Source organism: Galeopterus variegatus, unplaced genomic scaffold (assembly GCF_000696425.1).
Source record: "Galeopterus variegatus unplaced genomic scaffold, G_variegatus-3.0.2 Scaffold690, whole genome shotgun sequence".
NCBI classification, from domain to species: domain Eukaryota; kingdom Metazoa; phylum Chordata; class Mammalia; order Dermoptera; family Cynocephalidae; genus Galeopterus; species Galeopterus variegatus.
Window position 1 is genome coordinate 327199 of NW_007726801.1, and position 12932 is coordinate 340130.

The 12932-nt window shown below is 44.7% G+C and overlaps 1 protein-coding gene across 1 annotated transcript in view; it reads right to left on the minus strand.

Moving 5' to 3' along the window:
• Positions 1 to 12932, minus strand: part of TBXAS1 (thromboxane A synthase 1 (platelet)) — a 150757-nt gene that overhangs the window by 103481 nt on the left and 34344 nt on the right. Inside the window, exon 3 of the mRNA XM_008571487.1 lies at positions 7559 to 7655. Coding sequence (XP_008569709.1) covers positions 7559 to 7655 — 97 coding nt within the window. The remainder of the gene's footprint in view (positions 1 to 7558; positions 7656 to 12932) is intronic.

Genomic DNA, 12932 nt, shown 5'->3' on the forward strand with positions numbered 1-12932 from the left:
TGGCTATCTGGCTATACAAAGATTTGAACCAAGTAGGACTTACATTTTGGAGCATTGGAATAGTAAAGATTTTCCCTCTACTAAAACTAAAATATAAATATAAATATTTTTAAAATACTAAAAATAAAAATAGTAGAGGTTTTCTTTTGCTATTTCACTGCACAATTTCCATTCATTCGCTATGCCAGTGGAAGATGATCATTAAGATGGCACAGACTTCCCTTTCTCGGCTTCAGACAGTGACCAGCCTGACAGAATGGCCTCCATGTAAGCTTGGGAGATGTGTCCGCAGCTCAGGGGGCACATGGGGGCTAACAAGACGCCTGGGCTCTGTCCACCAAGTCGGCTCCTGCTGGAGGGAGGAGCCTCTTCTAATTTGGACAGAAGCGTGGTCTGAGCGATGGCGGCACAGCCTGAGAGAGTTCCTGGCGTTTCATGCGCCAAGGAGAAGGGAACCCTGTGCTTGGAACTGAGCTTCTATTACCCCACACCCTACAGCAAGGGCCCTTTCTAAATGGGGGAGTGAGTCAGGGGACTTGTTAAAGCTTATCTTCTGAGCTAACTCTTCAACAGATCTCAGCAGAGTTCCTCGTCAGAAGCAGTGCTAGAGAGGCACAGGGGTGTCCCTGCTACGGCACCTGTCACACACGGCTGGGAGAAGAAATTTTCCTGAGGGACCTAAGAGGGAGCTTGTCCCCTACATTCAAAGCCCAAAATGCTGGTGGGGGGCTCCATGGTTCACCCCATTGGTGCTGGCTGCCACCTGCACTGGGAACTAAACAGTTCTTAGTGATTAGCTGGTCTAACAGGAGGAAATTGAGGCTAAGAGGAGTTAAAGGACTGGCTCAAGTTCATACAGCTAATTATAGGTAGCAAGTCTGCAATCTGATTTCATTCCTTTAAATGTATACCAAGGACCTTTCACCTTGCCACTGGCTGTGGCTTAGAAGAGGAGGGAAGTGAGAAGAAAAGGGGTGTTATGAAAAGGAGGCCGGGGCAGAGAAGCAGAGCAAGGGTCAGGACGCACTGGCACAGTGACTTCACTTCCATAGAATGTTCAGGAACATGACCACCGAGAGACCAGAATTGTTTCCGTAGCTTATTTACTATTCTCACCCTGAAATTCTAGGTATTCCTGGTTCACACACCTGCTTCTACATCTACCACCACAAAAGTTAGGGCAAGAAGGCATAAATATAAGAATGAGATTGTCCTTATTTCTTGTTTAAAAAAGCATAAAGATGGCTTCCTGCTGAACCAAGAGTCTGGGAAGACACAAAAACATGAAATCATTTTCAACAAGATTTTGAAATGTTAAAAACAGTTCTGCAAGGCAGAAAGAAGAACATCTGAGCATTCAGAATCAATACCACTTAACACGATTCCTGTGCTCCCGAGGCTGCACAAGCACTCAGTACCTTTAAAGACATTAGGGGTCAATCTTACCTACCATGTTGAGAACTTGAAGCTAAGTGTGTTTTACAGATCGAATGCAATTGCATAGATCTAGCTTTTCCAGGACTAGCCGTATTCAGACATTAGAAAAGTGGGTGAAAGGGAGGCCTGCAGGGCACAGGCTTCATTGCTATCACTCAGACTTGCTATGCATGGGCAGCCCACCCCAGGATGAGAAGCTTCCAGCTCAGGCTGGAGCCTTTCCTGTGCACAGCAAAATGTTTCACATGAAACAGAGACCTGTCTGCAAATAGAGAGGGGTCAGGCAGATAAAGCCGCACAGTCGTGTTTCTGGCCTCTCTGCAGTCAGTGCCCATGGGAAGAACTTCTGCCTCGCTCAGAGCTGGGACCATAACATGCATGGACCCTTGTCAAGAAACGCACAGCTCGAACAGGTTTTCAATGTTCGACCGAGAATGTTGAGAGCTTCCATAGGTCACACACAGCATTTTCGCCACTTAAATTTTATGCACATGCAGGACACCTGGATGCTTTCGTTTGCTTATTGTTTTCTTTAAGGGAAAGAGGACCAGGAACACCAGATGAACATGTTTCAAAAGCCATTGGTGGAGTGGTGCCAGTCACAGGTGTAGGGACAAGTTAAAGGGGGGCAATCTGATGGTCCCTCTCTCTTTGGTGGCTGCCAGCAGGTGGGTCGCTGTGACCCCAACACAGGTGGGTCTGATCACCTGCAGCTCTGAGTTCAGTTTCCTGTGCTGATTAGCTCTGCACTGAGTCAATAAGCTCCTGTTCTTCTCTGGAATAGGGCGGTGCTGCAGACACAGAGGGGAACAAGGTTTCCGGTGACTAATTTGCCTCCTAACTTTAGTCATCTCGGCCAGTGCCAGGGGGGTTGTGGTTTCACAGTGACTCATCCTGCAATTCTGACAGCAGTGTGGTGAGTGGATAAAGAAGCCCTTGGAGAGGTTGAACCCGGGGCAGCCAGGCCCCTGGGTTTTTATGGTTCTGGATAAAACCACTCATCAAATCCATCACATGGCTTTGGATGTGACACTTGGGAGTCAGTGGTGTGGCTTGACGTGTGCCTCTGTGTTGCTCAGGAGGAGCTGAGGGCTGGCTCCCCTCCCTCTCACCCCCCTGCCACACAGCTGCCATCACCTTCCCCCTCCACTCCACATCCAAGCAACTGGGAACGAGCATGCCTGCAGCCTGACCCCCTCTCCCTGCTGCTATTTTGAGCCAGAACTCATCTCTGTGAGCCAGCAGGTGTAGTGATCTGACACCCCCCTGCATGCTCCCATCCAACTTGACCAACCTAATGCAGGCCAAAGACCAGCCTACCTCCTCTCACCCTTCCTGAAGCTTCCCCAACTCCGGGCCAGGAGTAAGTTTCACCCGTGATTGTGACCATGTCTGCTGAGTCATGTGGACCCAGTTCCAGTCGCCAGAGATACTAAAAACAGGAGCTCCCCCCCGCCGCCAGCTTCACTGAGGACCTGATAGCAAAGAAGAGCTAATAAAAAACATCTAAATTAAAATAACCAAGTCCTGAGGTTCTGAGAACTGAAGTTCTATAAATGCTAAGAAGACTGATTTGGTTTTAAGGGTCAACCGTGGTTGCACCACCACGGGGCCATTTCAGGAAGGACCAAGGGCACCCACGAAGTCCACGTGGAAAATGGGCGAGATGGAGCAGAGACGTTATGCAGACCCAAGGGTGCCTCAGAAAACATGAGGGGGAAAGCGTGACCTAAGACTGCCACCCGACTCTGACCCATAGTCTGTTCAGCCCAGTGTTGCAGAGTCTGAACGAGAATACTGAATTTCGTTCAACAATTTTTGAATTCAAATATTTGCTCAGTGCTGACGTATATGAGGGTGTTCCCTGGGGCACCACCCCACTCTCCATCAGTTTGCACTATGGAACCTCCTGGGGTGCTCCCAGCTCACGTTCAATTTCACAGCTAACCCCAGCTTCACATGCCACCAGGCTGTCCAAGGACACACAGAACTCCAGCCCAGATGTGTGTGCAGAGATGGGCTCTCGCTCTTGGAAAATGAAACCATGCATTATTTAAGTTCCTTTTCACTTAATTTATCAAACTAGCATGCCGAGGTATTTTCTGTATCACAAGGGACCATTTGGGAGAAGCTTGCATGGAATAAGCGTTTAATGTTTACTGAGTGAATGTATCATAAAGCTGAGTCGCGGAACGCTCAAGTACATGTGGCCCATTAGAGGGACGCCGCGTGGCCTTGGTAGGGAAAAATCACATCTCACTAATTTCCTCAAGTTCTTTAAGCAGATAAATAAGCATATGGATAAGAAGGAACCACAGAACCCAATTTAATTTGACTTTCATAAACCGGTGAGAGAATCCCACTCTACCGACTGTTTTTTAGAAATTGAGTCACTAAGGGTTGTTTTATCGTGAATATGGAACTGGCTCAAAGACCACAGGCAAAGCTAAAGATAAGTGGATGTATTCCCAGATGGGAAATGATAAACACTGGGGTTTCCTAGAGATCTAGCCTACGATGGGTCTTTTCATGTGTTTGTGAATGACAAAGTATGACAAAGAAGTATATGTTGAGTCTCCAGGTTCAGGTAAAACCTCGTTCTTCTGGGGAGAATGTCAAGTGAATGGAGATTCAATTCAGTTCAAACAAGAATATATTGGATACTGAATAGTCATCATGTGTCCGGGCCATGGGATATACAAAGGAAGTCCAAGAGACAGCTCCTAGTCTTCCGGAGCTAATAGTCAAGTTCGGGGAAAGCCATGTCTTCCTTTACTGTACACAGTAGGCGCACAGTGGGGTCGTGGGAACATGAGCGCTGATGGTAAGTGCTATGCAAGTTCAGGAAAGTGACAGTGATCGGAGGCAGGGAAGGCTTCCTGGAGGAGGCAGGATTGGAGGAGAGCCTTGCAGACCAGCTGGGGTTTGGACGGGTGGAGAAGAGGTAGAGGGTTTTCTTGTTAGAAGCAGCAAGTGCAGTTAAATGCCAGTCTCACCCGCGCAGCACGGTGCTGTGCAGAGGCAGGGCTGGCATGCATGACCCCATTGAGGCTTACAGCAGCCCAGTAAGGTAGATCACATCCCCACATCCCCGAGGACGAACAAGGGGCTTAAAGAAGTGAAGAAATGGGCTCAAGCTCCCAGTGCTAATAAACATGAGACCTCCTGCTGTGCTGCCTCCAATTCCAGGGGAGTGTCTTTGTGACCAATGGCACAGAGTGGGCCTCTCCAGACCACCGGCCAGCTGCAGTCACAGCTTGTATTGAGCAGCAGTGAGAGATTGGGTTGAAGTACACATAGGGGCTCTAAATTACAGGAGCCCTTAAATTTTGTCTAGGGAACTTGAATTTAATCCCAAGGGTGCTGGGTTGAGCGGAAGAGGGGGGAAATTGGAAACATACTCTGGAGTTTGGGGTCCTGGATCTAGAGGCCTTAGTCTGGGGGGTGGGCGGACAAATGGTTTGGAAGAGAAATTGACTGAAGCCAAGGGCAGCTTTATGTGGTCCCCTCTGCTTGAACATGTGCGTTGAGTGTGTCAGCCCCCAGCCGACCAATCAGAGTGCAGCCCTCTTCCTGGTAACATCCTAGATGTCACGTGAAGCGATGTGGAGACACACAGCTGCCACAGCTCGTTTCACCTCCTGAAGGCTCAGGTGGGCTCAGGACTGTGGCAGGCTCATGGAGTGCCTTTGCCACCTGCTCAGATTTGACTTGGCAAGCCCTGCCCTCTGATCCACTAGCTTCCTCGGCTTCTTTAATCAACATTTCTTGCTGAGTCTGATGGAGCAACAATCTGCATTTAACTGGCAGACTCAGTCTCTAAGATGCCAACTGGACAGAAGGCCTTTGGAGGTCTTCAAACAGGGGAATGACACCAAAGCGTTTGGGGAAGAGAAGCTAGAGGCAGCAGAGAGGCTGTTAAACTTCTGCAATTCCTTTGGCCACTCTGAGGTGACAGAGGTAGCAGGCCAGGCAGTTACTCCCTCCAGGTCACCTTGTCTCGTGGCCATGTGGTATGTCTGGAATTGGTCATGGTGCTCTGAAGCTGGAAGATGGCATATTTTGGGTGAGTAGCCAATTATTCAGTTAAACCTTGACATCCAAAAGTGTCACCTGGGGCAGCTGTTAGAGTAGTGGCAGTACAAAGAGCTCTGGACGTGAGTTGGGAGATGGCACATGAATCCTGTTCTTCTATTTTTTTATTTTTTAATTTTCTGACCAGTAAGGGGATCACAACCCTTGGCACAGTGTGGTCTGCACCACGCTCAGCCAGTGAGCGCACCGGCCATTCCTATATAGGATCCGAACCCGCGGCCTCGGCGCTACTAGCGCCACACTCCCTCGAGTGAGCCACGGGGCTGGCCCTGAATCCTGTTCTTCTTCAGATTAGTCACGGGGCCAGGCTTGGTCATTTAACCTCTCTGAGCCTAAGACATGATAATTGTACCAATGTCACAAGTTCTTGTGATGACAAAAATCCCCTCTGGATGGCTCAGCTAGTACAGAACACAGGAGGACTCCCACCAATTTCTTTAAGACTCGGCCCCAGACATCTCACGCCCAATAAGCTTCCCCCATCCACATCCTGGATGGTCCTGTGCTTTCCACGGCGGGAGCACTGACCACACGGCATCGTGCTGGCCTCTTTACTTGTCTGCCTCCCTTGCTAATCTGTGAGCCCCTTGAGGGCAAGACTGTGTCTTCTATCCCTTTACAGTCAGCACCTAGACAGTGCCTGGCCAGGCGTGCAAAAGTTTGCCAAATAACGAGCAAAAGAATGAACACGTTACATACTATACGTAGAAGAATGACAAATGAGGTTTAATTTTATCCAAAAAAAAGAAAAAAGAGGGAAAAAAAAGGTTGGCACAGTGATTCTCTGAATTCTCACAAGCATCTGTTTATTAATTCTTTTTTTTTTTTTTTTTTTGTCTTTTTTACTGACCGGTAACGGGATCGCAACCCTCGGTGTCGTGCCCGTACCGGGGACCGGCAACGGGATCGCAACCCTCGGTGTTGCGCCCACACCGTGCTCAGCCAGTGAGTGGGAACCGGTCTCCACATGGGATCCGAACCCTCGGCGGGAGCGCCACCGCGCTCCCAAGTGGCGCACTCTCCAGTGTGCCACTGGGCCGGCCCTGTTTATTAATTCACTTTAGACTTTTTTCCAAGAATCAACATGAAGGTTATTAGTCATCTCTACTAGAATTTCTATCTTCCCATTTTTAGAAAATATGGGCAAAGCTGACCTTTGCTATTTTCTGTCTCTTCTTATACTCTTTGGGATTTTTCTTCAAAGATAAAAAGTAGAATATGTACTTTCCAAAAACGTTGGAGTTTGCACATCCTTTAGTAGGTTGGAGACTTGAGCCAATATAAAGGGACCCTCTTACAGGCTCCTGCTCCTACTTGGAGACAGAACTCCCTCCTGGAGTTGCCCGTCTCCCCTTTCCGGCCTCAGTACTTTCATAGTCTCTGGGAAAGCTGTAAGTAAGCACAAGAGTGTGGAAGTTTTGCTTCCCAGCTGTTTGTTAACGTTGCTCAGTCTGCCTCAGTCACTCGGCCTGTGTCCTCAGGATTCCTTGTGCCTTCAACACGACCTTAGAAACCCTCCTGGGCCGGCCTGGTGGCGCACTGCGCTAGTGCGCCACTTGGGAAGCACGGCAGCGCTCCCGCCGAGGGTTCGGATCCCACATACAGACCGGTTCCCGCTCACTGGCTGAGCGAGGCGCGGGGGCAACACCGAGGGTTGCGATCCCGTTGCTGGTCCTGGTCCGGTGCGGGGGTGACACTGAGGGTTGTGATCTGTTGCCGGACACGGAAAAAAGACAAAAAAAAAAAAAAGAAAGAAAGAAACCCTCCTGGTTTTAGCATTTTTATTAGTCTCAACTTCTACTGAGATTTAGCTTTCTCGAAGCATTTCTTAAATGTAAATGCCGCTGTCTTGTACCAGTCCTGCACATCTCTTTTGAAAACCTGAGTTCACTGGGGAGCTCGGTTTTGAATGGAACTGACCTACACCTGGTAGGAGGCTGATCGCATCCCTATTAGACCTGACATGCAGTCCTTGCATCTTAGAATGATTCCACATTTATCCATATGCAGAAAGAAAGCTACGTACCATTCTGTTGGTAAAGTTACTGAAGTTTTCAACCAACACCTGCTTGATCATGTCCGGGTCAGAAATAACGATAAACATCCGACGACCAAAATAGTACCTGGGAGGAATTAAAAAAAAATACTTTAAAAGGTGTATTTACCTACCCTTTTCTCCTATTTAAGAAAGAATTCACAGTGGCTTAGAATGATGGACAAAAGATGAATCAGAAGGGGCCGGCCCGGTGGCGCACTGCTGCAGTGCGCCGCTTGGGAAGTGCGGTGGGGCTCCTGCCGAGGGTTCGGATCCCACATACAGACCGGCCGCTCACTGGCTGAGCGAGGAGCGGGGACAACGCCGAGGGTTGTGATCCCGCTGCCAGTCCTGGTCCGGTACGGGCGCGACACTGAGGGTTGCAATCCGTTGCCGGTCACGAAAAAAGACAAAAAAAAAAAAAAGATGAATCAGAAGTAAGGATGCAGGAGGTGAGGAAATGCATGTTCAGTCATGAGTAACAGTACAGCTGTGATGATCTAGCTCCAAATTTCTTCCCACCAACATTTATGCACCAGTCCCTGGAGACTCTGGGCTGAATAAGACACAGCCCCTGCCTCAAGGAACTTACAGCCTGTAGGAGAGACAGATCCATAAATGTAAACGCAGTACTAAGGGGTTCATAAGATCCAGTAGTAAGACAAAGAAGGAAAATGACAGAGGTGAGTGTGGCCCATATTTTCCAAAAATGGGAAGAGAGGCATTCTAGCAAGAGGGAACCAATAACCTTTCTACTGAATCTAGGAAAAGGTCTAAAGTGAATTACTAAACAGATACTTTGAGAATCTGGCAAAGATTCAACCTGCTAGGGAAAGGCTGAACATTTGGTTACCACATCTATACTCATATATGAAGGAACTCAACAGAGTCTTGTGACATTAATGAAGAAATAAATGATAGGCTCAGCCAGGCAGCGGGTGGTGCTGACCTCTAACTGGAGGCCATGCTTAAGTACATGTCTTATTATATTTATGAAAGTACCGGGGGGACAAAAGCAACCAGGACACAGTCACAGTCTTCAAGGGTCTCACTGTCCGGTTGGAGAGACAATTAGGCAATAGCACACAGTGTGATGCATGCAGCCATGAGTGACATTGGAGGCACACTCGACTCAGCAGTGGCAGAAGACAGAATGAAGGCTTTCCAAGGTGGTGCTTCCCAAACTGAGTTCTCGAAGATGAGCAGGAGTTAGTCCATGAGGGTGGGTGACAAAGGAGGTGGGAGTGTGCTGGGCAGAGGAATCAACTGGACGACTGGCCAGGGACAAGCCTGCCCAGGGGAGCTATGAGTGCCAAGCTACCAACCGTGCAGAGCAAAACAGAGTGGTGACAAGGGGCCACTGCGAAACGCCATGTTTTCAGTGTGTACAATTATACTTTCAGAGATGTGATTTGATCACTGGTATATCCAGCTCAGAGCAGTACGGAACAAATTTTAAAGGGGAAAGTCGCATGTAAAAGCAGCCAAGTCTACTCTAACATTCTTAGTTACTCAGAACTTTTCATAAGCCAAAAGTGACATTAACTTTTTTACTCTTCTCCTTCTCACTGACTAGGGGAAAAATGAAAAAAAAAAAAAAAACCACAATGTGTCTGGCACATATTAGGCACTAAGAAAATACCCAAGTGATCATATTTCCCCAAACTGTTGGGGAAATTTTGGGGACACAGGAATTCAACAGATATGGTACAAGCAAAGAAAGGATACTAACTAGTTTTTTACTGGTTTTAACCAAGAAGACCAAAAATAACCCAATAACACCATCAACCAATGCTTTTATAAAAGTATGGCCAGTGTCAAAGAACCTTTTGAGAATCCAGTGAAAGCTGTGAGCACTCAAAGAAAAATGAACACTCACAGCATCCTGTACACAATTGGAAGGGCTCTTGGACCCCTGAGCCCTACTCGAGAGCGATGTTTCTCAAAGTTAAAATGTGCTTAAAAGTCACCTTGGTTTGAGGAAATAACAGCTGAAATTTCCCCCAATTTGGCAAAGGACATGAACTTAAAATTCAAGAAGATGAGCGAACCTCTTAGAAGAGGAAATCTACGCCAAGACACATCATAATTAAACTTCTGAAAACTAAAAGAAAAAAGAAAAAAATCTTGAAAGCACTTGGGGAGAAATCATGTGTGAGCTATAGGGAACACCATCAAAAGATGGCAGATTTCCCCTCAAAAAGCACTGAGGCCAGAAGGGAGTGGCACCATTTTTCAAGCACTAAAAGAAAAGAACTGTCAATCACAAGTCATCTGTCTGGCGAAAGTATCCAGAAAAAAGTCAAAATCATGGCATTCTCAGATGTAGGAAAACTAAGAGAATTTGTCACTAGCAGATCTGCCATTAAATATGGCTAAAGGAAGTTCTGCAAGTAGAAGGGAAATGATAACAGAAGAAAGATTGAACTTCAGAATGGAGAGAACAATGGAATGGGTAAAAATAATAGACTGTTCTTTTTCTAAAGAGTTTCTTAAATCCTACTTAGTCATTGAAGCAAAAATTATAACAGCATAAGATGTGATGCTCAGTGTACTTAAAGGAAAAACTTAAGGAAATTATATTTTAAAAGTACAGAGAGTAAAGGGACCAAAATGGAAATAAGATTTCCTCATGTCACTCAAAGTGGTAAGGCACCTGCCCTGGATTGAGTATCACCCCCAAATTTGACCCCCACTGAGATACTGTTGAGGGTGGGAAATCCTATTACAGTAATTGAGAGGTGGGGCCTTGCAGAGGTGATTAGATTCTGAGGACATTGCCTAGTGAATGGATTAAAAATGGTGTTAAGGGGCGTGGTTCTGAGGGCTTTAAAAAGGTGACTGCAACAGGAGCTCTCTCTGCCCTGCCATTTTGCAATGTGACAACCTGCTGTCACTGAAGTCACCACTAAGACTCTCACCAGATGTGTTCCCTGGACTTTGGACTTCCCAGCCTCTGAAACTGTAAGCAATAAATTTTGTTTCCTTACAAAGTACCCAGTTCCAAGTATTTTGTTATAAGCAACAGAAACAGACTAATACAGAATCTGTACTCATATTTATGCAACCACTTAAGAAAACTACAGGATGTACAAAAAAATTTTAATAAGCCAAAATGGAATTTTAAACAATGTTTAAGTAACCCACAAGAAGGCAAGAAAAGTGAAATAAGAAATAGAGGAAGCAAAAGATAACAAATACATTACTATATTGTAATTGTAAATATAATGTAATAATAGATGACCTCAAAATAAGTATAATGTAGTAATTAGATACGATCAAACAACATCAAAATTTGTGGTTGCAGCTAAAGCAGTGCTGAGAGAGAAATTTATAGCACTAAAATGCAATCTTAAAAAAGAAGAAAGATCTTGAATAATCTTTGTTCCTACCTCAAGAAACTAGGAAAAGAAGAGCAAAAGCTTAAATCAAGCAGAAAGTAGGAAATAATAAAGATATGAGCAGAAATCAATGACATTGAAAACAGAAAAACAATAGAAAAATTAATGAAACAAAAAACTGTTTCTTTGAAAAAATAAAATTAATAAGCCTCTAGCAAGACTAACACAGAAAAGAGAGAGAAGACACAAATCATCAATATTAGAAATGAACAGGATGTCACTACAAATAGTGCAGCCATTAAAAGGATAAGGGACTATGACAAACAACTTTAGACAAATACATTGGCAACTAGGAAGAAATGGACCAATTCCATAAAAACCGCAAACTACTAAAACTCAACCAAGATGAGTTAAACAATCTGCAATACTATAACCATAAAAAAATTGAAATCATAATTATACATTTCCTGAAAAAGACATCTCCAGGCCTAGATGGTTTCAGTAGTGAAGTCTACCAAACATTTAAAGAAAATTAACGATAATTTTCCACAATCTCTTCCAGAAGATAAAAGAGGAGGGAACACTTCCCAACTGAATTTATGAGGGCAGTATTACCCCGATAGCAAAACCAGACAAAGACAGTACAAAAAAAGAAAACTCTAGACCAGTATCCTTCACAAACTCCGACACAAAAACTTCAACAAAGCAAATCTAGCAACGTGTAAAAGGAATCATACACTGCAACCAAGTGGTATTTTTTCTAGGTACACAGACTTGTTTAATATTTTAAAATCAATTAATATAATCCACCATATTAACTGCCTAAAAAAGAAAAATTACAAGATGATATCAGTTGACACTGAGAAAGCATTTGACAAAATTCAGCACTCATTCATGATAAAAACTCTCAGAAATAGAGAGGAACTTCCTCAACTTGGTAAGGAGCATCTACAAAAAACCTAGTTAGCATTATACTTAGCGGTGAAAGACCGAATGGTTGCTTTCCCCTGAAACCGGGACCCAGGCAAGGAAACTCACTCTTACTCCTCTTATTTTATTTTTGTTGTTGTTGTTTTATTGTAACATAATTGATTGTACATATTTGTGGGGAACAGAGTTGAATATCATTACCTGTATGCAATATGTGATGCTCAAATTGGGTAATTAGTATATTCAACATTATACTGTGTAATCGTTTTTCATGGCCCTTTACCAATTTCTATATTATCCCTTCCTCTCCCTTTCCCACCTCTGGTAACCTCAGTTCTGTTCTCTCCTTTTGAAAGTTTAACATATTCTTGTGATTGTTGAATCTTTCTTTCTTTCTATTTATTTGCTTATTTTTTTAGTCCCCACTTATGAGTAAAGACATGCAGTGTTTCTTTTTCTGTGCCTGGCTTATTTCACTTGACATGATTTTCTCTAAGTTCATCCAAGTTGCTGCAAATGGCAGTATTTCATTCTTTTTTATGGCAGGGTAGTATTCCATTATGCACATATACCACATTTTCCTTATCCAGTCATCCAACGATGGACACTTAGGTTGGTTCCAACTCCTGCCTATTGTAAATAGAGCTGTGATAAACATGTGGGTGTAGATATCCTGTCGACATGATGATTTCCATTCCTTTGGGTATATACTCAGGAGTGGAATTGCTGGATCGTATGGCATTTCTATCTGTAGTTGTTTGAGGAACCTCCATACCGTCTTCCATAATGGCTGCACCAATTTACAGTCCCACCAACAGTGAAGGAGGGTTCCCCTTTCTCTGCATCATTGTCAGCATTTGTTATTCTCTGTCTTTTTCATAATAGCCAGTCTAACTGGGGTGAGATCATATCTCAGTGTGGTTTTGATTTGCATTTTCCTGATGCTTAGTGATGTTGAACATTTTTTCATTTGTCTGTTGGCCGTTTGTATATCTTCTTTTGAGAAATGCCTGTTCAGCTGCTTCTTTGCCTATTTTTTAATTGGGTTATTTGTTTTTTTACTATTAAGTTGTTTGAGTTCCTTGTATATTCTG